At 43.8% G+C, this 26,205-nt stretch overlaps 1 protein-coding gene across 1 annotated transcript in view; it reads left to right on the forward strand.

Annotated features, from left to right (window-relative positions):
* Positions 1–26,205, forward strand: part of TENM2 (teneurin transmembrane protein 2) — an 845,679-nt gene that overhangs the window by 605,121 nt on the left and 214,353 nt on the right. Inside the window, exon 5 of the mRNA XM_025042998.1 lies at positions 3,716–3,954. Coding sequence (XP_024898766.1) covers positions 3,716–3,954 — 239 coding nt within the window. The remainder of the gene's footprint in view (positions 1–3,715; positions 3,955–26,205) is intronic.

The raw sequence follows: 26,205 nt of genomic DNA on the forward strand, positions 1-26,205 counted from the left end.
ATTTTGCTTTGATCATCGCAGATGCTGCAAGACCAACGAACAACCTGAGAGATACATCCCGCCACGGTTAATGCAGTGATGAAAAATAGACAGGTTATGTTTTCTGTGGAGGGATCTGGCCTTGTAGGTGTAAATATAGACACTCGTCTGTGTGTGCACATACGAACTTATAAATCTGTTCAGAAAGCAAGAGTCAATGTGACAAAGGGAATTCTAATTTTAAAATAAAAAATGTTCACAATATCGTCCTTCTAGCATTTGTCATTTTTGCCTTGGAAAGGCTGTAGGTCATTCATTTAACAAAGATTTATTGAGTGCCCACTATGTGCCGGGCTCTATTCTAGATGTTAGGATAGAGCATTGAACAAATCAGACGAAATACCTGCTTATTTTTAACTTCATAGAAATTCAGTTCTAATGATGGGAATGAACAATAAATACGCAAATACATGTGTAACGAAAAAATAATAATAAAGCAGTTATAATGGAATGAAAAATGAGATGGAGAGAGGGGAGGGAGCCAGGGAAGATCTCTCTGGAAAAGTGACACAGGAGCAGAGTGGTGAGATGACATGAAGAAACAAGCTATGCAGATATTTCCAGGCAGAAGGAACAGCAAGCGCAAAGGCTCTGAGGCAGGAATGTGTTGGACATGATATGATGAGAAATAGCAGAAGGACAGTGTAACTGATGAGAGGACAAAGTGGTAGAACAGTCCGTTGGAGAGGTGGCTAGAGGACAGATCATGCAAGGCATTATGGGCCGTGGGCAGGGCTTCGGAACGTATTCTGTATTATTAGAAGCCTGTTTCTTCTGTCTTTCTTTTTTCTTTCTTCCTTTTTTCTCTCTTTCTTTTTTCTTTCTTTCTTTACTGGGTTAAAAAGGTGGTGACATATGATATAATCTGACTCCCTTTTTAGAAGGAAGTGTGGAAAATAGACTGGATTGTCAAGGGGACAATTTGGGGATCTCATGAAGCAATCCCATACATAAGAAACAATAGCCGTTTCTTCTCTTCTTATAAAAGAGTGCATCAAAAATAACTTCAAAGCCAATTAAAACTTTTTAATCTTCATCTTGTGATTTCTCTCACGTTACTAAAACATCCCCGTTTCTAATTTACTGAATCTTTCCACAGTATGACTGATTTTCAGGCACTGATGTTTAGGCTCTGGAGATACTAAGAATAATAACTATCAGTGTCATATGTCAAGGATTTCACAATCTGATTTGGAGAAGATACAGTATTAATACTAAGATTATTTATATATATATATATCATACCAAGTATATGAATAGATTCTCGCGTACACAAAGTGATGAAGGTGGGGATGATGTTACTTGTTCAATTCAGCTACGGAATGTCATCACAGATACTCAGTGCACAATTAAAATGTGGTCTGGACCTCAGGGACGAAGGTGGGCTAGATAGAAATGGAGATCTGGAGATTTCTTTTGTATCGATGATGGCTCAGGCCATGGAATGGATGACATCTCCGTGGGAGTGAGAACCAGAGTTCACATATTTTTCAATACTCAGTGATGACTTACAATGTCTTTATTTTCCTTTGCTTTAGTTTGATTTCCTATTTTCACTACACGCTCTTGGAGAATTGTCCAAGAAATAAATCTCAAGTAGTTCTAAATCATATCCCAGAGTTTTCCCATCCCTCTTTCCGGTGTGCATATGTTCTAGCTTAATTATAAGGCAGGGGGCTATTATTTATCGATTTGGAGAACTCTTCAGGTGTTTGTTTGACATCTATCAAGCTTTAAATTAAAACTCATATTTCAGGCTCCTAGTGTTAATAATAAATACTACTCATGATACACTGAGCACTTACTTTGAGACACACCCTTGGTTGAGTGCTTTTCCTACACGATCTCACGCAGTCCTCACCAAACTTGTGGTAGGATATCAGACAGAGACTCTCAACGGCAGCATTAGGAACCTTCCATGGGCTCACTTGTCCAAGAATGACAATGCCAGGACTCCAAGCCAGGTGTATCTTGCTCCAAAAGTTTGTCTTTAAACACTATGCCTACGGCCTCCTCCTCTTCCAAAAGACACTTTTAATCTGGAGCTTTCAAAGAGAACTGCTGGACAAGGAATACAAAGCCTTATTTATGGAATCAAACCTCTTGGCTTTATTCAAGTCATCAGACATACTGATACTACAAATAACGTTTAAATATCAGTTGTTTATTTTAGTGTTCACTATGTTAAATAATTCACTAATCAGATGCTCATTTTCTGCCATGATTGTTAGTCATATCAGGCTCGTTTGATCTTTGTCAAGGATGAAAATACTTTCAAGGTTTTGTCTGGAAGCAGCCTAGATAGAAATATCTGCCTCAGAATCCTGCTGGGAGAACCTGCTCACCCCAATATGCAGTGGCAGGGTGGTGTACTGGGTCCAAGTAGAGCTTTTAGAGTCAGCCAGATTGGAGTCTGAGCCTTAAATGATCAGGCTTGCTAACTCTGAGCTTCAATTTTCTCATCTGTAAACCTGTGATAATAATTTTACCTACCTCATAGGATTGATGTAAAGTTTAGTTGCAAGTAAAACATTTAGCATTATACTGACACATAGTATGTGATCCATAAATACAGTTGCACCTACTGAAGACTGGAAGAGAAAGGAAATACGTGTATAATATTTGAGAATCTTAGAATTGAAGCTGAGTGAAAATCACAAAACAATGAGAGAACTTCATTCATTCATTCACTCACTCACTCATTCACTAAAGTCTTCCTACACGCTGAAGTTTGAGTTGGGTACTGGGCACATGAAGATGAACAAGTTACAGAATGAGACAAAGTCCCCAGCCTCTACCTGCTTAGACTCTAGACTCTGCTTCACCCATGCTTTAAAAGTCCGTTGGTACATATTTCCTGGAAGACAAATCATCATTTTAAACAGGATACAGCGAGTCACATGTCAAGTCTTATAAATGGCACACATAAGAGAGAAAATCTGCTATCACAGAATCAATGTTCCTTGAAGTGTACTTGAAGAAAGTCTTCTGACTCCAAGGAAGGGTTATATTAGGTGCAAACAGTAGACACCATTACCCTGTTGTCACACCATAGCTCTAGTGACCAAGGGCAAAAATGTTTCCAAAGAAAGAACGGTGATCCCATGACCTGAAGAGGCAGTCTTGGAACAGAAAGCAGGATGGAGAGGGGAAACGGCCTAGAACGGAGGCTCGAGGGAGACAAGTTAGGGTAACGCTCACGAGCACAGACTTGGACGGTTTGTACGGTTTGCATGAGACAATCCTTGGACGGTTGCTCAAGTTATCCAAGCCTGATTTCTCACATCTTAAATGGGGATGGTATAATATTTAGTATGTAAGCAATTGTGACAATATATTTCAAGTGCTTTTAAATAGTAGGTTCTAATCTATCATCATTGTCATCTCCGAGTAATGAACAGTCAGTTTTCATATTTACTTCAAATAGTTGGCAGGATTTTTGTGGAAGATAAAATCCAGTTGTATATGTGAAAGCATATAATGATTATGAATTTATAGAATTCATTTATGTCAGCATCAGATGTAACGTCCACCCGAAATTTCGTCCATGACAGGCCGGGTCGGGTAGTTGACTAGGACTGCCCTAGAATATATAAAGCCAAGTGAAAGCAAAGGCAGCTGGACATTCCCCGGCGGTCACCCATGTCCACCCTGACCCTCTCCCTTCTCCTGGCAGGCACTTCCTCTTTAAGACCTCCTCCGGAAGCACGCCTCTGTTCAGCAGCTCCTCCCCGGGATACCCTTTGACCTCAGGAACCGTTTACACACCACCACCCCGCCTGCTGCCCCGGAACACCTTCTCCAGGAAGGCCTTCAAGCTGAAGAAGCCCTCCAAGTACTGCAGCTGGAAATGTGCTGCCCTGTCCGCCATCGCCACGGCCCTCCTCCTGGCGATCCTGCTGGCGTATTTCATAGGTGAGTCCGGCAGCCTGCTCGCCAGCCCTGGCTCTGAGGAGTGGGGGAGAGGGGGACCCTGGTCTTGTGAAGGTTGAGGCCCTCTGCTGTCTGTACGGTTTGCTTGTTGGCTCCCGAGAGACGTGAAAACGAGTGACGGATGGGAGTGACTTTTCCCTCCTGAAACCCATTTAAGTCTGATGAGCTTCTCCTTCGTGATTCTCAGTGACGTTTGTCAGATGTGAAATTAAGCATCCTTACTGTATTCTTTCATAGAGATAAGCTGGAGAGTTGTCATTCCTGCAAACCCATCCCTCACTCCCAAAGTAGCCTTCTGGTCTCCTCCATCACTGGATTTTCACCCAGGTCTGTGCTCTTGAAATTCGTGTGCATTGGTTACATCAGCCAAAAGCTGAGTAGACGAAGAGCAGTGGTCAGCACGCCTGGGGACATCTCGATTCAGAGGAAAGCTAAAGCAGCTAGCGTATGTGCCACAGAAACGGGACGGAGAGCCCTGAGCATCCAGCCAGGTCTTCGTACAGAATCAAGTCACCCAGACACAGCGGGGGTTGCCCACGTCCCCTCCTTTTCCTCTGTCCCTTTAGCCACAACTCGAATCTCACCAGGGGCTACTAAATCTGAATCAGGTTCGCCTCCCATGCCAGCTGTGCTTCTGGGAACTCGGGGTATGACTTAGGGCAGCAGACTGGTGAAGTTACTGTGGTGTCTTTCTTCCCATGCCAAGGATGTTGGTTTGCATCCTTGGGGTGTAGCCCATGTGACTATGGAAAGCAGCAGATGCCAAGAGCTTAGGGGCAGGGTGCCACATGCATATGGGCATTCTGGGCCGGACACAAAACCGACTCACAGCTCCTGGCTCCAACAAACAGCCCCAGGGCTGCTGCTCTGTAAATCGAGCTTGCCAATGGCAGATCTCCTGGCCCAAGCAGAGGCCACAGTGACGTTCGTTAAAGTTTATTTGAAACACTTGATGGTTCTGGCTTGATTTCAGGGCGGCTATGATAGGTCTCTCTAGTTTGTCTGTGCCATGTTGGCAAAGTAAACCTATAAAACACCCACAAAAAGAGGCCAACTCCAAAACAGTTCTCAACACTTATGCTGAAAACCCTCCCCTGTAAGAAAAAAAAAAAAAAAAAAGGCAATCCTGATTATTCTGGCTTTGCCCCTTCTCCTGACATAAGGCCTTCCTTATCCCTCAGCAGTGGGGGCTTACACTCATCCTGCTTCTTCAGGCAGCCAGCATGGTGCCTGTCAGAGAAGGACTAGCCCAGGAGTTCCCATTCCATTCCACCCAAGCTTGCCTGAGGGCAAGGAGGGGTGACCATGCACCCCCAGAGATCTGGGGCCCTGCCCAAAGCAGACCATTTCTAGCCAAAAACCAATATGACATTTTCATTCTCGCATGATATCGCTGTGCTCATCTTAATCTAGAAAAAGGAGGTTTGCATTCCTTACCCGTTGCATCTCATGCCCTCCAAAAGCGACCAAATTGACACTCCAGGGAAAGGTACCGTGTTTGTCTCGGGCTTTGCAAAAAACCTGTGTGCCCTCAATTCCAGCTCTACATTGGGACTAAGGTCTGACACCTACGCACCCCTGATTTAAAGTTATGTCTGCTTCTTACTTACCTCTTGAAAGATGGAGTCATGGGTTGACTTGAGGGAGGGGATAGGGCCTCTGTTACACCCTCAAGCACTTGAGTAGATTTTTTTGTGTCGTTAAAGGTAGTTTTGTGGGCTTCCCCAGATAGCTGTTTAGGGGGCCTCGGTGGAAGCAAATTGAATTGCCTTCGGTTGCCTTCGGGGTCTTTGCATGATTTGGCTTTGTGTCAGAAACTTCAAAAACGGTCCATGAGCTCACTTCTCAGGCTTAATGTTCTGGGGGCTGGTGCGTACCACAGGGAGCCCAGACACCGAAAGTGAGGCACTGCCGGCCTCTGCCAACACCGTCCCCTGTGTACCTCCTACTCCACCGGCGGGAGAGAGATAGATGGCGACTGCCTGATTTATTAAGCTTGATAGTTAAAATATAATAGCTTTCTGTAGGGCGATCCTATAAATGGGAGACTGTATAGTAAGAGTTTAATGTTTTAATCGGGTGTGTAACTTGTAAGTGATGGATTAGGAAACATATTTATCCTCAGTCTAGAGGCTACTGGGAGCTGAACCTGAGCATCTTAGGATGCTTTATTAGATTATAATCCATCACTTCCTATTATGTATGCTTTAGGTAAGATTATGCTTTGACCCTGGAGTATTAAAGAATAGTTTATGGCTCAAAATGAATGATGTAACAAGCCAATTTACCCAGCAGTAATGGCGGTGAGCATGGAGCTGTAGGACTCCTCTCAGCTTCTCTCCAAAGGTGATGACAGGTCTGCAAGCATGCTGAGGGGTCAAGACATTGAGTGCTGATCTGGACCCCAGTGATCCCTTTCTCCTTGGCCTTGATAAAGTTGTTTTCCTTCTGGTTTCCTAAGTAAAACGTTGGGAGCATGATGGTTATTTACATGCAGAAACTCCGAAGTATGGTGAGGATTAATTAATGTGTATAAATCACTTTGAAGATGAAAAGCGGTATATTATTAATTACAGAGCTGCAGGGGCATAAACAGTGCATTGCAAACACAGAGAGAAATGCTGTCAGGAGCAACAAGTTGTTGTGCCTTTCTAGAAAGAAGCCATCAGGGAAGGAGAGACAGGCAATGTAAAAACTGAAGCCCTCCTGTTGAGGAGACTGGGGCGTTTAAGACCAGAGCCCGTTCTGGTTTGTACATGACAGGTCTTGAAATTGGGGCATCAGCCCTAGGACGTTTATAGACAGGCACTGCGTTCTGGCCTGACCTGCCAGGAACTGTGACAAATAGATCAAATTATCTTTCCTGCATGTTCAAACTCATCAAGAGGAAACTTTCCAGAAATGAGTAATCTGGAATAGTTCACCCCCATGACAAGCTCTCCCATAAATCCAGCATGTAGGTGGGTGTCAAAGCAGAAAAATGCCAGCTCTCTTACAAATTGGAAGAGGTGGGCCTTTACCAACTTAGGGGAGAACTCCCCCCCACCCCCCCACCATTTCCTGCTCACACAGCTGGAGTCGGCAATCTTCATCAGATGCTTCTTATGCCAGATTCTCCCAGTGTACAAAACATCCTGGAATAAATTGTCCTGAGAAGCTTCATGCTCCACTAGGGGACCAGTTTGTGCATCACTCAGCCCCTAGCCCAGATGGTTCCTAGGGAATACTGGTTTATGAGAATTTGGCTATGAAACACAAGAGAGCCTTCCTCCTACGAAGCTGTCTTACATCCTCGGGCACCTCAAGGACTCTCACTGCCTGCAACACTAGAAATCCCTCTAGACCTCTAAGTTTCTGAATTTGTAACCAGTGTAGAGTGCCTCACCTGTTTTATGCCAACTATACTGTTTTTAGCCTCACAATGTACATTACTGTAACTGGTTAGCAATTTCCAACTCTAAGCTTTTCCATTTAAAGCATGTTTATACCGTTATTAAATTTGAACCGCACCCCCAGCCCCCAATATACACTCTAGCAGAAAATAAAATTGGCATATTACAATCATTTGACAAGAGTTGACGCTCAGGCCCCAAGCTTCTCGAGTCACGTGGCTTGTTAGTTGCGGGGCTAAGATTAGGCCCATGGTCTCCTGATTTCAGTCTAGCCTCCTTCCCTCGACCACTTGCTCCTAATCACAGTTAGCCATATTTTTCAAATACTGCGGGAAACCTAAACGGTCCTTTTCATAGCATCATTCCCCTTTTCTAATTCCATCCTCATTAGTAAGGAAGGGTCACTGGCTTCTCTCCTTCCTGCATCACCTTCTAACACAGTGGACAGAAACCCTATCTCCCTCTCGGTCTCCTGACCAGCTTTCCTATTACAAAGGTCGCTATGTTTTTTCTGTAAAGAGCGAGATAGTAAATATTTCTGGTTTTGCAGGCCACGCAGTCTCCGTCGCAACCAATCAGTGTAAAGCAGAAGCAGCCACAGCCATAAGGAAACAGATGGGCGTGGTTGCGTTCCAGGAGACTTTACTTGTGGATGCTGACATTGGAATTTTATGTACTTCTCGTGTGTGTTTCAAGGCTACCCTTTTGATTTTTTTTTTTTTTCCCCAACCATCTAAAATGTAAAACTTAGCCTTAGCTCCTGCGCGGTTGAAAACATACAAACATAAAAACAGTTTGCAGACTGGATTTGACCCACAGGGCCTCCCCCCCGCCCTGCCATTTGCTACCCCCTGTCTGATTATGTAACTGTTCTTTTCCTACAATTACCTTTTCAGAGCATTTCCACCTTTATGAAAAATTATTTTCAAACTGGCTAAGAGTCCAACTGTATGTCCATTGTAAATGGAGTGATGATTGACATTTTTTGACATTGCAATCCCGTTTCATAATGAATAGTTACATCTGACTTTCTGACCCAAACCCGAAACTAGAAAAAGCAAACCACTTTTCTCTTTCGTCAAAAATTTTCTGTAGAATAAAAATTTCCATCCTAACCGACTGCATTAAACAATGCTCCAACTCACGGATGGAGTAGGATTGTCTAGCAGTCTTGGCATGGACTCACTTGTCCTCAATCTTCAGTTACTCCAGCTTCCTCTGCAAAACCATTGTCTGTTTTTAAAAATGACTCAGGACCCGGTGGCCTTCTTTGTTGAGGGTTTCCAGTAGGTTATAACTGTGCTGTGTCACTGAATGGCATAATTGCTTTCTTGTCCTAGGTTGACGTTGAATAGATCTAATTTCCTTAAAAGGCACCAAAGTTTTTGCACAGCCACCCCACATCAAGGAAGAAAGATGCTTGTGATGTGTGACTGTGCTGTTTCAATCCAGATAATCGCAGAAATTCTAAGATGAGAGTCAGTGCAATGGTTCAGGACTCAGCCTATCACTCTGAGTTTAAGAACAATACGTAACCTACGCTGAGTTTCTGTCAAAAACTCCTTGCGTGGTTGGGAAGGGGGGTGGGGGCGGAGAGAAAGATAAGAGCGTTTATGTCATTCTAAATTAGTTTTTAGCTCTTCAGATCTCTGCCAAACTAAAATACAAATATATATTAGAAAGTCACCTTGTCTTTTTTAACTACAGTAATTCCTGCCAAATATGAAATAGCGTGTTTTAAGCAAGCCGCTCAAAGCTCTGTCTTCTGCCACTCTCACTTTGATCTGGGAAGAACGCGGGCCATCAACATGTCAGGATGTTAAAAGTGTGGTAATTTGGGGTGCTTTCAGTTTCTTTTGAAAACAATGAGAGATTATTTTCTATAGAAACTAAAAGCCTACAATGTGTTTAAAGTTGCTGTACTTGAAAATTGATATGTTGAGACTCATACTGTTGAATCCCGCATTCTCAGCTGCTATTTTGTGTATTCTCATCTCACTGAACAGAGAAGGTTTGGGGGAAACATAAAGAAAATGACAGAAAATGACAAGAATGGTATACTTACCTGGCATCCTTTGTGAGAGCCCAGCCTAGGAAGAATATCGGTCCTCTCTCAAAGTCGACTGCCTTTTGACTATCCAGAGAGATGCTAAACCCCCCTCCTATGTGAATTCTAAATCATATATTTACTTCCCATTATCTAAAGGGCAAAATTCTAATGATTAAATCTAAACAATCCAGCAAATAACATTGCCATCCAACTCCTTGGCCCCAGATAGCAAAACCTAGTAGTGAGCCACACAAAGGAAAAGAAAGCTGCCCACAAGTAAGTCAGGGGACCAGTCATACTATCTGTCCAGATATTAGTAGCAGAGCTTTTATCTAATAGATATGCTAATGTGCTCTTAACCAGATAATAAAGTCCTGTCAGTGCTCACACACCGGTGAGTCTTCGGCAGTGGCACTGCCATTTTATAATCGTATACCCGATTTCAAAAGGTCTGTCAATTTACAGAAAGTAAATTAAGTCATCAGGTAGGTCTCCATCACCTAGCCGCCACGTAGCAACATTTGTACCTCGTGTTTGACATTCAGAAAAGATAAGTTCCTCTACTTTCAGAGGTGAAGTGCCTTTGCTTTTCCTTCTCCGGCACCTGTCAGAAATCAAGGTAGTCAGCCAAGACACGGCTTTCCCACCTTCGTGGGTAAACTCGGTGGATGAGAAAGAGGAAGTAACTTTTGGTCCTGACTTTGTAGAGCATCTTAATGCAAAAACAGAGAGGAGTGTGTAGTTGCTGCAACCCTGAGTCCCTCAAGGACCACCGCAGGGAGACAGGGTGCTGGTATTGTCTGCCAGCCGGGATGCTGAGCCTGGTGAATGAGTATGGAGAGTTCACCACCTCTCTGTCGCTTCCGTCACCATTCAGGCCTCTATCCTGGACTTCCTCTGTGCGTGTTCTCTCTCCAGCAGCCCTCGGTCCAGAAGCAGTAATGGGATGCTGTGACATTGTCTTCTTCCTCTCCACACACTCTGTGTATTTAAGCCGATCACTCGGGGTGGTCACCAAGCCCACAGATCCCCATTTCCTAAGTCTTTCTTTTGTTCGTTTATTTGTACTTGTTTCACCATTTAGGATTTGGGGCACAACTTTGAACGTACTGTAAATAAGTAGATTTCATTCTGTTTTACCTGTAACAAACTTGCAGAGTTTCTTGCCTTGCCTTGGCAATTAGAAAAGAAGCAGCTTTATGTAATGGAAAGCAGGTACGTGGGCTTTGGTATCAGAGACACCTGGGTTCAAATTCTGATAGCTATACCTAAAAACCATATGATCATGGGCTTGTTTTTTAACCTCCCTGCACCTAAGTTTTCTCATCCAAAAAAAAAAAAAAATGAGGATAATTTCTAGCTTGTAAGGATGTTTCAAGTATTCATTGAAATGATATGTGCATATAATTTTTCTTCAAGTCCAGTGTCAACATCTATAGGAAGTGTCATCATTGTGTGTATCCCCAAGGGGAGAAAAGTTATCGATTAAAATATGGCATGATTTCTTAGCATTTATAATTTTTATTTCATATTTTTAGAATTAGCCACAGACCACCTGGGTTGATGTACAACCATGTGAATAAATGGATCCACCATGTGCTGCCTGGCTGGCCTTAATTTTAATCAAGCACCAATTAAAAGGTGCCTTCTTATTTCAGAGACGTGAAGATATTAAAAAAATACAAGTTATAGAATCAGAGAGAGATGGTGGTACCTAGCTCATGGTAACCTAAAAATAAAAGGCCGAAGTTTGAGGTAGCAAGCATTTTTTTGAGATCCAAAAGAAAAATAAAAAAGGAATAGCTATTCAGGAAGCACTGATTCGGGCAGAAACCCAAATAGTGTTCTGATTAGGAGACAAAGGCAATGGTATTTATGAGAAAAGAAAGGAGACCAATTACATCAACAGAAGGAAGATGTTTCTCATGGTGCAGATAAGCTAACGTAGTGACCTTAATTTAAACAATGTTTTTAAATTTCAGTTCAGTAGTCATAATATCTGCTTTCTTGTTATTCTTGCAAACAGCTCTTTGGGGTATTATGTTGCTTTAGGCCCAGTCCGAAAGTTATTTTGCCCTGTTTTAACATTCCAAAGGTCAGAGGCGGAAGACATGCAAGGCAGTTCCTCTGGGATGGCAGCTCCAGCTCCATTTTAAAGTGGCTCTTTTCCTATTATTTTTTACACGCAATCGAAGCCCAACTAAATGGAGCTACTGTGGGTATTGTATTGGCTACCACACTCTCGGGCCAGGTCCAGTGAGAAGCGTAAACCAGGTTCTTGTGTCATTGTTATCCCCAGGAGGGTATCTAGCACCTCGTAAGCCATCGATAAACATTTGCTGAATGAATGAATGCTGATTAAGGTGAGGGCTGAGCTGTATCGCGTGGATGACGTTATTAAGTACCCCGAGTCCCTGATCCCTAGTTTCACTTCTTCCCCCATGTGAAGGAAAGTTTCATGTTCCCTGATGCTGTAATTGCCTCTGTTCCCAAATTGCATTTCCAAGTTAGAAAGCATTGAGGCAAAGGAACAGTTAGGGGGGCTGTGTAAGCACCACATTTAAGCCCTCTAGCTGGAATCTGCTGTTCGAAATCGAGAGAGCTAGCTGAGTGAAACTGGGAAGTGTTTGTGTCTGGCATACGGCCACCATTTGGCACTCACATTACAAAAGTATAGCAGGATTTAGTTGGAGTTCAAGGTGAAGAAGCAAATAATGGCATAAATCTGAAAGTCTGTTGGCTGCTTCTCTGTAAATGAGGATGTGCTAAGAAATGAAAGCAATTGCTACAAGGCACCAAGTAGAGAAAGGAACTATTATATGGTGAATTAGGTCTGTGTACACAAGCCATACAGAATCTTTTGTGCTCTGCAATGCCCTGCTTAGCTTTGTAGCCTCATACAGCAGAAACCTGACCCAAAAACGAACTTTTAAAGCATTTGTATTTCTCTTAAGGTCACCTTAAACCCGCCTTACTGTGTCCTTCACTGAAAATCTCTGTATAGAAAATTCGTATTTTGGATGTTGAGAATAGACACCCAGAACTTTTGCCTGAGCCCTTTTCTCATCGAATAAATCATTAATTAAATCGATGTCTCATAATAAGATCCGATACATTAGGAGAGCAAATGGTCCGTCAACTGTATTAGCATATTTAAAATTACCATAAAAAAAGGATAATGTATCACACGTTCCACTAATTACATTTTTCACGTTATCAATTTTTAGCCTTAAATAAATACGTAAATATTAGAACATTTCAGAAAAAATGGCAACACTGTGCTACGCGTTGATGAGAAAAGAGCTTTGCTGAAGAAAATATTGTCTTCCATTCTTGGAAAGAGAAAGACATTGATAAGATACATAATATGTATCATCTTTCAAGGGCTTTTATTTTAAAAACCAAAGCTAGAGATGAGAAGGGAGGATCAGCTTTGCCTCCAATCTGCGCGTTTCTTTCATCATGACTTTCTTCGCAGCTGTTGGGGAAGGCCCTTCTCTTGGGATGGGTTTTCAGTGGCGTTAGGTCATCTGTGGGAAAATCTGTGCAGAGATGATGGTACTGCTCTAGGGACCCTGACTCTATAAACTTTGCCTCTGATTTTGCAGTCATGATGCAATTCTGTCGGTTTGCTTACCTATATTACACCGTGAGCATTTTAGAGGCACGTTAATGAACTTTGCATTCAACCTGGCTATATTCCACAGGGAACGGGAAGTGGCAGTGTGTCAAATGCATTCTGTTATTTGGGCCACGATAAACAAGATGACACTTTCAAGGAAGTTCAGTGTGCCTTTGAATTAGATCCATTTTCAAAACTGGTTTTAAGGCTATTTTATGCCCCAAATTTTACAGACGTAGACTTCTGGGGCATTAGCTAAGTTAGAATACATGTGTTTAGACTTTCTTTTAATAAGATTTGTAGACATCCTGAATCTCAAGAGAATTGTGGGTCAAAGACTTTTACTTCATAAAAAAAAAAAATCTCGTAACTTTGTATATTAATTTTACATATTGTCAATTTTATATTAACTTAAAAATCATTAAATTGATTATATTAATTTACATTTTCCAGTGGGCAAGGCATTTTATTTAGGGTGAAAGGCCAGTCACATTTTGTGCTAGAATCTGCTGACCAGTCTCAGAATCTAGGACATTTCTACTTGAAATGTTTTTCCTAGACCTAGAGTCTAACGAGCAACCCCATAAAAAAAGTGTAGTTAACAGGAAAGCTTAGAGAGCCTGGGTAAGTTATGTTTTGCACAAATGACCCACGCCATGATGTTAATCAGGCATACACAAGGGTGGTAGAAAGCATTTGGGTTTCATTTTTTCCAGATCCATCAGGGAACAGAACCTTTGATATTAAAATTCTTCTTATTAAGTCATCGGTATGAATCAATGGTCAGACATCCATTTCCCCCGCCTAGAAACACAGAGTGGTCTAACCATTAGAAAATAAGAAATCGAGATGTGCCTCTATTTTTATACAACCTGTTTTTGTCAGATGAAGGCATTATCTCCTCCCAAATGTACTTTAGAAATGGTAAAGCTTCCGAAACAAGAAGCTGGCCTGAGGTTAGCTTATACTTCCTGGTATCACAACAATGAAGAGTAAAGGGCCAAAGAAAAAAGAAAAAAAATACTAAGAGTGGGATGACATTAAGATGGGAAATAAGGAAAAGGCATAAGAAGCCGTAAACAATTAGAAACATTAACTAGCAACACAAACTGTCAGATGCCGTATATCAAGCAGGGCAAAGCATGGACCAATTAGAAGACGCGAATATGGTGAAAAAAATGACCCCCAGCACAGCACAGTACATGTAATCTTCCATACAAGCCCAGCCCAAGTAACGAGATGAAAAGCAATCCTTGAGAATTGCTTGGAGGTGCTGTTTCACCTCCTCATCCTACATCATTAAACTTTTGGTTCCCTCATGAGCTACTTAGATAAATAACAGTGGACAGCTCAACATTTATCCAAATAAACCAGAAAGCTACCATGATAAAGGAAATTGAATTTACAGACACGGCAGGCTCTTGCCTAATAGATGAGAGTAATGTGTCTAATGTTGAACATCAATCTGTATTTCAAATAAAGTGTATACATAGGAGGGGGTTCTAAAAATACCTCCTCCTATAAAATTATTTGTCACTAAGGCTGATTTCTGTTGTGTCTAATTGATATCCATGTAATTCTGCTACGATCTTTGCTACCGAAAATGATGTAAGAGATGGAAAGAATGAATGTGTCTGATTCCCGGGAGAGCTTTGAAAGTCGGGGGTTAGAAATCGCTCTTTGTCTTCAGATGTGTTGTCTTTGTAATGACCTTGAAGCCAGGGAGCCAGTATATTTGTTTTTGAATCAAGCAAAGGCATTCTCTAACATCTTCTTTTCAGTCTTGATCCGAAAACATGAGTGAGGAGAATTATTTTATACCAGATCCTTTCTCTGCCTAATATTGCCTATCTTCGTGGTGTAAAGGAAGATCCAGTGGCGGTATTTGAGATTACCCTACAATTTTCGCTTTCAAATCCAATAGATGTATGAACGTTCAGCCTTTAAGAAAGGTTCCTAATTCCTAATCAGGCAAGTCTTGGTCCAGAACAGGACATGAATATTCCCAGGCTAATGGCAACTCTACTTACCCAAGTCCTGGCTGGCGGCGATGGGGCAGGGGAGTGGGGCGGTGATGAGGAGAGAAAGGACGTCCGCCCCTCCAGTTGGCACATGTGTAAATGGTGCCTGCACGCACCACCACTCCCGAAGCCCCTGTCCCAAATTCTGGCGAAGAACATTTTTTAGTCTGTGCACATTTTAATACAACATTTTGACAGGTAAATTGGTCTGACTTTAAGGAAATCAGCTTCCGGTCCTGTTTCTTTCCCACGATTCGTTTGCCTTTGCACGGATGTGCATGTCGCCGTTTCTTCTTCCGTACCCCCCCTGGGCTGGCACCAAGGTAGCTCCTCAAAAGCCACTGGCTGCCTCCACCTCCCCCCCCCCCCCCCCCCCCCGCCACTCTATACCTTCCATCTTTAAGAATCCTCAGGGAAGTCCACATTTATCTTGCTCCATCAAGTCTAATTTTTTAAAAGGAAAATATATACGTTGCAGTTAATTTAATTTCGGGCTTTTAAAAAATTTCGTGGTCTGCCAATCTGCGTGTTCTCCCCAAGTCTACTCCCCCATCCCCTCCTCCACCTTGGTTCTGCGGGTAGAGGTCGCTGGGGTGAAAATGCTGCCTATAAGGACTCATGCTCTTGGCCTGTCTGGGAGGAAATATCTCTATTTCCTTTGTAAGGATGTGGACGCTGATTGCATGGTATTTTATTCTTCTCTTCAAAACTGACAGGAATTAAGCCTTTCGGAAAGGTCAGCTGACCCAGCAGTGCTTTCCGTATTATAGTGAAATACTGATGGCTTGTTTTAATGTCAGAGGCAAATTGGAGAGTGGACCCAACTGAAATATCTGTGACTAAATTTATCCTGAAGGAAGAAAAAGAATTGTCTGTCATGTTTGTATGACTAAGAGATTTATTAAACAAGCTGTGTACCGACCGCACCCAGAGAAGATGCTGCCAAAACATGAAGAAGAGGAAGAAAAAGAGAGAGAGAGAGAGAGAGAGAGAGGAAGAAGAAGAAAAGAGAGAGAGAGAGAGAGAGAGAGAGAGAGAGAGAGAGAGAGATCACACGAAAGCCAAGGCAGAACTCTTTCATAATTGCATGTCTAAGTACCCTGGCTAATTTTGCCCACGCCCTTTGTAATATTTTCTTCATCACGCCCTCCTGCTGCCTCACCCCGAACCCAAAACTTGACTGCACCTGTGTCTCCCACAGTATCACAAAACAAAACGACAGAAGAAAAAAAAAAAAAACTGGCTCATTGAGAAGGTACCCAGAGTGGACTGAACGGCACTGGGCTTGTTGTCACACCCTTGTGGATACACAGCAGGGGTCTTCTTGGAAGGGCTGATCTGGAATCTGGGCGGAAATATAGAGAGAACCTCCAGACATGAAAACCAGCTAGGTGTGCATTGCAGAAAAACAGAAAGGATTCTTTATATTGTGCGCATGCTATCAAATTTGGCTGATTCTCCTTCATGAGGTAAGCCAAGTGGCATGCAGATCCTAATGGCAAAATATATTCTGTGTGCAGAGGGGAAAAAAAGTTAAGTATCCCAAGAAAAAGCAAGCATGCACAAGAGAGGAAAGCATTCCTTTGAGTAACTGTAGTATATACGGTACAGATATATTTTTTCCGAGCAATATAAAGGGAGGAGGAGGGCAGATGAGAAGCTAGAGTTATAGTTTCCACCGGCTTCTGCAGAAGAAAGAACCACACGCTCACCACTGGCCCGGTGAATAAGTGGAAGCTCAAGCTTCATGCTCAGTTCAGTTAATCCTCTGACTTAGATTAAGCTAGTTCTTATTTTTCTACTGGATGATGAGGCTATAGTTTTAGCCCATCTGTTCACAGCCTCGTTCCCGGCATCCTAAGAGATGGTCCATTTATCTTCAAAAGCCAAAGAAAAGAGCCTGATGTGACTGACAGATGGGGGAATCAGGCCGGTGGCCCAGGCAAGACTAAGGTCGTGCTGCCTGGGGAAGTGTAGCCTCTCCACCCTGGAGCGGGGTCGTGGGGCCCAGAGGCTCCGGCACGCGTGGGCCACCGTGGTGCTGTGACTGCAGGATGTTCACATGTGCATAAAGGTTCTCTGCATAGAAGGGAATTTTGATTTGGGGCTTTTGTGCCTTCGAAAGCGCATAGAGAGTAACGCTGACATGCTCTCACCGTCGCCGGGGAATCCTCAAATAAATAATGGAAAAATTGCGATTTAAAATATAATTCCAAATACTAACTGGGCCCCGCTGCCTAGATGAGTAATAAGCTTCAATAAATGTGTGACAGGCACGAGGCTCTTCAGTATGAGGAGCAGCGAGGCCTCAGAAATAGAAAGAGGTTTTTCATTACATGAAGGATTATGTTGGGCCTGGCTGTGGAGCCTGCTCCCGGGGCCACAGCTGCATCTTCTCCTGCGGTCATATTAGCCGGTAATAGTAAAACAGGCACGGGCAGCCTGAAATGACGATTTGTTTTAAAGGGAGAAAGGTCTCTCTCTCTCCCGCTTAAGTCAGGGTTATCATTGTTTACCACACACTTCCCCTTCGACTTCTATTCATCTGTGCTAATCAGCTGCAATTTGAGTCGGGTTCCACCTGAGAAACGGGCGTGGTCTGGGGTGGTGGTCGCTGTGGTGTTTTCAGCCAGGAATGCTCACCAACGCGTATGACTGTATTTCCTTGTGAAAATCATACGACGTTTTATTCTTTAATTTCAAGCAAACTCAACTATTCATTGGAGGAACTCGAAAGTCAGCACACTCACTCCAGACCTCCTTTTCTCGGAAGACTGAGACATAGAATTGAGAAAATATTTGAGCCCTCCCCCCACCCCCGCCGCCTCTTGATGGCCAAGGAGACCATGGGGTCTTCAAAGACAAGTTTCAATAGGGGTTTGAGAAAGATCTGGGGACTCAGGATTAGAAGGGCACCCATGATGAGGACAGTTGATTCTCAATTTTGAGATAGGTTTTCTCCTTCACACATTGTCAACACAGCATGTCCTGCCTCTCCAATCCTTCTTGACCCAAACGATGACTCATTGAAACTTCATATATCCAGAATTATTGTTCACCTGGAGCAGGCAAGCTGATTTGTTATTGTAACAGTTCCTCCTTCTAAGGATTGGCTGCGCATCAGAGGGGTCCAGTGAAGAAGGCCCTGGATCTGGTTTAGAAAGCTAGGTTCAAATCTCAACCCTTGCCAACTGTGTGTTTTGGGGGAGAAGGCGATTTAATGCCCTGAGCCTTATTTTTCTGAACCATAAGAAATGGTTGATAACAGTCATCACGACGATGGGCCTTTTCATAATCTTTCCACATAAACTTTAAAGTAGGTATCGCTATCTTTTATCATCCTCACTCTTGGTGCATTCATTCTAGAACATACACAGATGCTCAGTTACATTTCAGGGGTCTGGCTATTGACGTTCCGAGAAAGTAGGGACCCCCTCCCCAAAGGATGGAGGAGTTGAGGATGACAGCGGAGGATAAATCAGGATGCCCCAGTCCTAGGAGGACGGTTAGAAATTGAACAAGAAATGGGCTGAGAAGCACCCAGACATGGAACTCACAGCGGGGAAGATGAGAGGCCAGAATGAACGGGCCGCGGTGAGGAGGAAGTGAAGAGCTTAGCCAGGGAGGAGAAAGAGACCTGCCGAAGAGCAGTGGGAAACGGTAGCCGAGGTAGAGCAGGAGCGGATGATAGATGGCTTAGCAATCTGGCGGGAGGTTTGATTTGATTAATGTGACAATAGGGAGGTGCTTTAAGTTCATGAGCGGGAGTGTAATCCGACAAAACCATAACACGATATTGCGTCAGTTACCTGGTAGACACTCTATAAATATTTATTCGCTAATTGATGGAGGATGCAGTATAGATTGATAAATGGGACAGGAGACAAGAAGACTTTTCAAAAGGCTCAGGCAGTAATCAATGGGTGGGTGAGTTGGTGAGGACCCAAATGACAGACACAGAGTGAATCTGAGAGAGACTTCTTCCACAGGGGAAAAGAGCAATTTGTGAGAGAGTCTGTCTCGTGCTGACTCTGGAGATGAAGAAGCCAGAAATATCTAACATGCCCTTCAGGTTTCCAACCTGGATCGCTAGGGGAATGTTTTCAAGAATGAGGAAACGGAAAAATTAAAGTTTCGCCCACCATCTTTAAATCAGCACGCACTTCTCTAAAACCATGGTTGGCCAAAATATTTCATATCGGTGTGTAATTTTCTACTAAGGCCGATGAGGAGCCATCCTTTTTTAATGCACTCGGTCAATCTCTGTAGGCGGTTCCTTTATTATGAGAGGGCCCTTTGATCCAAGAAAACCTACCAAGACCCCTTCTGAGGCATTCACTTTGGATTTTGTACAAAAGTCTTTGGAGAAAAAGAAGAGCCCAAATGGGGTAAAATTAAACTCTAAATGGCTAACGAAATTCCTCCATCCCATAATGCTTATATGTAGTGCAAATTCTGTGATCCAAAAAGAGGGATCCGGATGTACGTTGAAATTCCACATACCCCTTTACAAATAGAGAAAGGCGCTCCAAGACGTGAAGGCACCTGCCTTCCAAAGGCAGGACGTGGTTCTGGGACTTGAGACCGTTGCCCTTTTTGATTTGGGGCAGCGAAGCTTAAAACTGAATATCTTCAAAGAAGAAACATGCCTTTTGATCAGCTGGTTAGAGGCAGGTTGGAAATTATGATAAATCGGCTACATATTCACTGTATGAGCAGATTGAAAACTAATGCAGCCTCCTGTGTCTCTGCAGAAGAGGCAGATTCACTGCACCCAGGCTGAAGGGTGAGATGGATGAAGCTGGTTATGGGTTTATGGATCCGGGCAGAGAGGGCCAGACATCGGGGAAGGAGCCTTGGCCCTCCTCCCCTCCACCCTCCGTCTGCACCACACTGAAGCCTCGATTTATTTTCTATGCTTTAACATTTGACTGAAGCGCATGAAGTACCCTCTCAGATGCTAGGTGCCCAAAGTAAGGCATAAAGCAGCAGGCTTACCTGGGGAATTTTCAAATTAGCTTCCAAACTAACCAAGATAATTTAGGCCCCCAAGGCACTTTAGTTTGCATTACATGCATTGTCTATGTGGATGATCCTAAATTTAGTAGATAATTATGCCTCTGTGCTCTCTTTTTTATCTTTATCCTCCTCAGTTCTTCTCGTCTCTTTTCCGCTGTAGGGAAGCAGGAGGTAAGGCTTGGCCATGAAGCCAGACATCCCATTTCTGTCCAGCCTTTGACCTCCTGCCGTAGTGCTGGTCATGAGGGAATCCTAAATCAGTAACCATTTGCAGGCTCGGCTGCGTAAAGACTGACCTCAGACCCTCGCCGGCTCCCCTTCACCCCGCGAGAGAAACGACACTGCGATACTATGATAAGCCCGCCCCTCAAGTCTGGGAATCTTCCGGCAGCCTCCCCAAGCTGTGACGAGAGAGAAGTTACAGGGACTGGATGTCATGTCTTGTATGATAATTAGTCGTAGCGTACATTTCCAACAAGCTCATAGCTCAATCATAAACGCGGAGCGTTATTTTACATGGCACTTAAATTTAGTCGACTTCTCAGCCAGGTTAGAATAATCACAGGACAATATGGTGCTGTTGTCTAATAGCATTTCCGTAGCTGACGACACTCTCAAAACCTCTTTAAAACACAAAAGAATCTGCTCTTGGAACTCAAAGATTGGATGAGAGTTGTAAGACACCCAGGAGAAGTTTCGAGTGGAGTTTGGAATAGAGTGAACAGGCTCTTAACCATGGGTAAAATTGTAAGAGAACATCTTACACTATTCTTGCAAACCAACTTGTCATTTTTCGAGTGTATAATGAATTAATGTGTATGAATATTTTCATGCAGAACAGCCTTTTCCTTAAGTTTTACCCTCTTCAGTGCTTCGTGGTCTATACAGCGGAGCCTTTTAGAACAGCGTTTTACAATCTCAAGACCAAGGGCTCCCCCCAAGATCCTGAGAGAAGCATAAATGAGTAGCAACTGCAAGACTGCATTTTTGTAAGCAAGCGACAATGAAGGATAAGGAGGAACGTGCATGGGGAACGCTTTAAAAATTATTGGGAGTGGAGAGAACGTGTGTAAAATGCAAATACCTCCATTCCACCCCTACACTGATTAGCAGATGTTTCATCGTCTCAGTGTGTGAGATGAGGCACAGTGCCCTTCCATGCGTGGGGTAGGGCGGGGCGGGGGTGACTAGAAAACAGAGACAGCTTCCATTTCCTTTTCATAACTGCTCTTCCAGTGACACTTTTGGCCATCATCGTCCTTAGTGTGAAAAGGATGAATTGGAACCCACTGGCTCTTTTTACGGTATATCAAATATTTTACCCATTAAACCAACTCGATGTGAAGAGTCCTTGGCACAGACAGACGAAATAGTGATCGAACATGATCACTTCTTGTTCCGTAGTCTGGATGGAGTCCAGTCACCTCGACCTCTGCTCATGAATGAGGTGGTCAGGGTGCAAAGATGTACAAAATTCCTTCTCTTCGTCTCTTGCTGTTTTGCACATTATACTGGATTATAGCGCACTGGGGACCATTCGCAGATTGACCCCAGTGAGACTCACCCAGCGAGATTCTTTTGTACATCAAGATGCCCTTCGCTCTAACTCGGTGCACCCGACCCCACCCCTGGGAACATTTGGCAATGTCTGGAGACATTTCCGATTGTCACAACTGGGGGATGCTACTGGCATCTAGTGGGTAGAGGCCAGAGATGTTGCTAAACATCCTGCAATGCCTAGGATAGCTCCCCAAAACAAAGAATGTTCCATCCCAAAATGTTGATAGTACCAAGGTTGAGAAATCCTGCTCTAATTGATTTGTAATCATGTCTCCAGGTCTATGTTTAGGCCCATAAATTGCCCTCTGTGAGTCAGCATTGGTTCTGTGTCATTTATCCCTCTGTTTCACAAAGTCCTCCATCCCTTTCATGGAAGCAAGCTGTCGTGCTAAGTTCTGAGAGGTTATTTGACTGAACTGGTCAACTTCGTGCAGTGAAAGGGTTCAACCGAAGATGTATAATGATGAGTACCCCTGAATGTACATGTCTCCCAAAGGATCACCGCTGATTTTTTTTCTCCATAAAAAGGACAACGAAGTCAGCCATTTATTAAGGATCCACTGTGTGCAGAAACTACATATTTAATATCTGATCTAATTTTCCCAGTGACTCAGTTTTCCTATTTATAATTAAGGAAAGAGATTCCTAGCAGCTCAGTCACTTGCCCACAGTCAGGCTCTATCTAGTCAGTGGTCGGGATTTGAAATTCAAAACACAGGTCTGTTTAACTTCAAAGTCCATTGTTCACCAATATGTGTACTGCCATCGACTTATAAACATGTTCTCGGTGACTTTGACTTGATGTGTTTCCGTCTCCCCCAGAGGTCCTTGCAACCACCCTAATGATAACGCTTCCAAGACAGAGGAAAGCTGAGTCCCTCTGACCTTGCAAACACTGGTGAGCTGCACCTTCGCCTTGTCCTGAGAGCTGGAAAATGACACCTTCCTTAGCCAGTTCTCCATGTCAGGACATGTGGGAAGACTGGAAACAGGCAGAAAAAAAAAAAAAAAAAAAAGAGAGATCGAATGAAACATGCTTCAAAACAAAGTGAGGAGGGGAGCCCAAACTCCTGGCCAGGACGGTCAGTCGAGACCGTGTCGCAGTGAGGGGCGCAGTTACCTTAAGTAGTCAAAAACGACCAACCACCGTAAAAACCCGAACAGCAGCTTTAAAAATGTAAGGCTCTGTTTTCCTCACATAGCTAGCTGGGTATCCGAGGTTGGCAGGAATTGGCATCGTTTGCACTGCTCGGGGATGCCGCCCAGAGCCTGAGCTCTCCCTCGCTCTCCATTTCAGCATCCCCAGCACTTCAGTTTTTTTCCCATTGGTTTTGCTGCCCCATTGTCACGAGATGCAGCTCCAGACACCATCTTCACCTTTAAGGAGAGGAGAAAGAGGAAGGGAAAGATTCAGGTTTCTGTCCTTTTTGTCAGGAAAAGCCTACCCCCACCACACACACACACACACACACACACACACACACACACAACCACACTTCCCGGCCTAATATTAATTTTATTAATCAGAATTGTGTCGCATGTCTGTCCTTTGTTTCATGGGAGTCTAGGAAAGCTATTTTAGGCTCTTTGATTGGAGGTAACAGGGAAGAAGAAGGTTGGAATTGTCTGATCAATCCAAAGTTAACAGCGTCTTATTCCAGTGATTTTTACACTCAAAAGCTAAGTTTCTGCTTTTCTGGAAATAGATACAACAGCTATTTCTGAGAAATCTCTTTTATATACTTATCTGGAAGCAGGTGTGTCAGTGTTCTAAGGCTGCTATCCCAAAGTACCACAAATATATGGCTTACGACCGAAGTTTACTGTCTCACAGTTCTGGAGGCTAGAAGTCAAAGATAAAAGAGTTGGCTGAGCCAGGCTCCCTCTGGAGGCACTGAGAAAAGGTCTGTTGCAGGCTTCTGTCCTAGCTTCTGGCAGTTCTTTGGCTTGTGGGAACACAACTCCAATTTTCACATGGCATTCTCCCTGCGTGCCGATCTGTCTCTGTGGCCAAATTCTCCCTTCCTTTGAGGACACCAGCCATATTGGATGACAGCTCACCCTAACGAGCTCATCTTAACTTGATCATCTGCAAAGAAACCTACTTCTAAATAAGGTAACGTTCACAGATCCTGGCGTTTAGGGCTGCAACATCTTTGTGCGGAGAGGGCATCACGACTCAACCTATAACACGGGATTTTTCTGAATCCTTCATAGTATCCTACTAGTAATGACGATAGGTGATGTTTTTGAACATTAGCATATATAGCATATGCATTTGCTATATATGCTAAGCGGTTCGTATGGATTTTCTCATTTAATCCTTACCACCACCACATGAGATCAACTCGTGTCGTTTCTATCTTACAGAAAACAGAGGCACAACAAAGTAGATGTCTTGCCCCAAATCACAAAATTCGTAAGTAGTGAGGCCAGGTCTCAGCTCCAAGCAGTCTGACCTCTGAGTCCTTGTGTTTAACTGTCTCGTAGACCATCTTCCCCAGAGCTGTCTTCATCACTGGGATTGTAAGTTTCCTGCTCACAAATGCCAAATAAGGGTAGGCACGTTGATTTTCCTAAAGCTTAAAAAAGTTTCTTTTATCTCGAAAGCTTTCTTTGCTGCCTTAGAATCACAAATAAAACACTTCATTCTGCACTGGGCCTGGTGGTTTCTTCTTCCAAATGCAGAGCCATCTGGGCAGAGCATTTCATCATTCGCTGAAGTTCACTTAAAAAATGAAATTGCTTTAATGGGACGATGAAATGGAAGAGTCCCCAAACTTGAGGCAAATGACTTGTATAGAAACTGAAACGTGCCACCTTTGAGGCAAAAGCAGGGTGTCGGGGCTCCGGTCCTGCCCCCCACTTCTGCTCAGTCATGAGTGACTATGGTTCTGGCGCTGACAACCCCCGGGAGGAAGAGGGGCTCTTTGAGAGCAAGACGAAATGATGCCATTGTTGGCCAAGTGGTTCGTGCGCACCCTGCCCTCCTGCCCTCGTCAGCCATGAGGAGCCTGGCATCCGTCCATGGGGACTGGTGCCATTTCCCCTGCTATACCCACATTGCTCTGGCTAAACAGCCCCGTGGCTGATTCTTCTTGCCATAAAACAGCCTTAGTAGCCAATTACACTCGTCTGGGGCTTTGTTCGTGTCCTCCTTCCTCACAAGGAGCGCACATGGAAAAGAAGGCTGCTTCCCCTGACTTGGAGGGAAATGTGGCATTTTTAAAGGTAATTGTGCAGGTTCCTCATTTCCTCCTGAAGGGGAGGCAGACAATGCAGGACATAAGAGCGAAGGCAAGCAGTGCTTTAAGCTCGTGTGGCACCTCGTGGTTCTGTGCGGTAGTCAGCAGGCATTATTATCCACATTTTCCAACTGCAGAGACGGGCTCAGGCAGGGAAAGAATTTGTCCAAGGCACACAGCTAGTAGACACAGGCGCTTGCGTGGTGAGTCTCCAAACACTGTGCCCGTCCCACGATAACATTCAGCACTGCCGCAGGGAACTATAGTAAAGTGATTCCGATTTGAGCTGAAAGAAGCTTCTAGAATCAGAAAGGGAACAAACTCCACACAGAGGACTAAGGCACTTACTCCACGTGCCGTTCCTCAAGGAGAAGTCCGTGCAGTCTGGAAGATGAGAATACTTCGAGTGACTTCTCCTGGGTGGCTTTCTTCAGTTTGAGATTTGTCTTTGTCACAATTGCTTCTCATCTGTGGTGAGCATTCCCCACTTGTTGTGCTCTGAATCAGCAAAACGCCGGGAAGAAAAGTCCCCTCCCATTTTTCTCATCCTTATTCCCAAGGATAAAATCTACTCTCTTTCAAATCAGAAGAGAAGGAATTATTATAGCAGCTACTGTTTGCTGAGCACGGATGATGATGCTTCAGGTTGAGGATGCGACTTGAATCACCCGTTTGCGTTGGGCCCTTCATGGTAGGCCATTGAGAAGTGGTCTGAGTTCTACAAATGTTCTCTACTCATTTTATTTGGCACGGTGTGTGTTCTGGCTCCCAGCTGCGGCTGGTGGGTCTCTTACAGCATATGACTAGCAGATCACTTCTGAATAACATATGTGGTTATTGAATTTTTAGTGCGTAGAGAAAGACATACCCAGGGAAAGCAGTAAGCCCATCGGGACATTTGGGAGCCTGTTTTCTTGCAGTCAGCCCAGAGTTGGAGCCACTGAGCCCTCAGTGAGTTCACCCTCCTAAGAATCAAAGAGCTCCGTTGGCTGAATGATTATTCCGATTGTTTTTTTCAGTTGTGGCTACTTGAAAAAGGGACTTCGTATGCCAGGAGCACAAAGCAGAGGACGGCTTCAAAGCTCTTCATGTCACGTGTGCCATTCAGCGTTGGTGCTGGAATAATCTTTAGCTTCCTCCCATCATTTTCTTCTTAACGTGTTTTCTTCCATTTCCTCTCCATCTTCCCGCCTTCTTCTCGCCGTCTTCGCTCACACCCCTTACTGTGAGCCCCAGCTCCCCGACATGTCCTCGTTTAGCTCAAACCTCCTCTTCTGCCACATGGAGGTATTGAGTGCCCACCAGCATCTTAGAGTTTGCGCGG

The sequence above is a fragment of the Pteropus alecto genome, unplaced genomic scaffold (assembly GCF_000325575.1).
Source record: "Pteropus alecto unplaced genomic scaffold, ASM32557v1 scaffold40, whole genome shotgun sequence".
NCBI classification, from domain to species: Eukaryota; Metazoa; Chordata; class Mammalia; order Chiroptera; family Pteropodidae; genus Pteropus; species Pteropus alecto.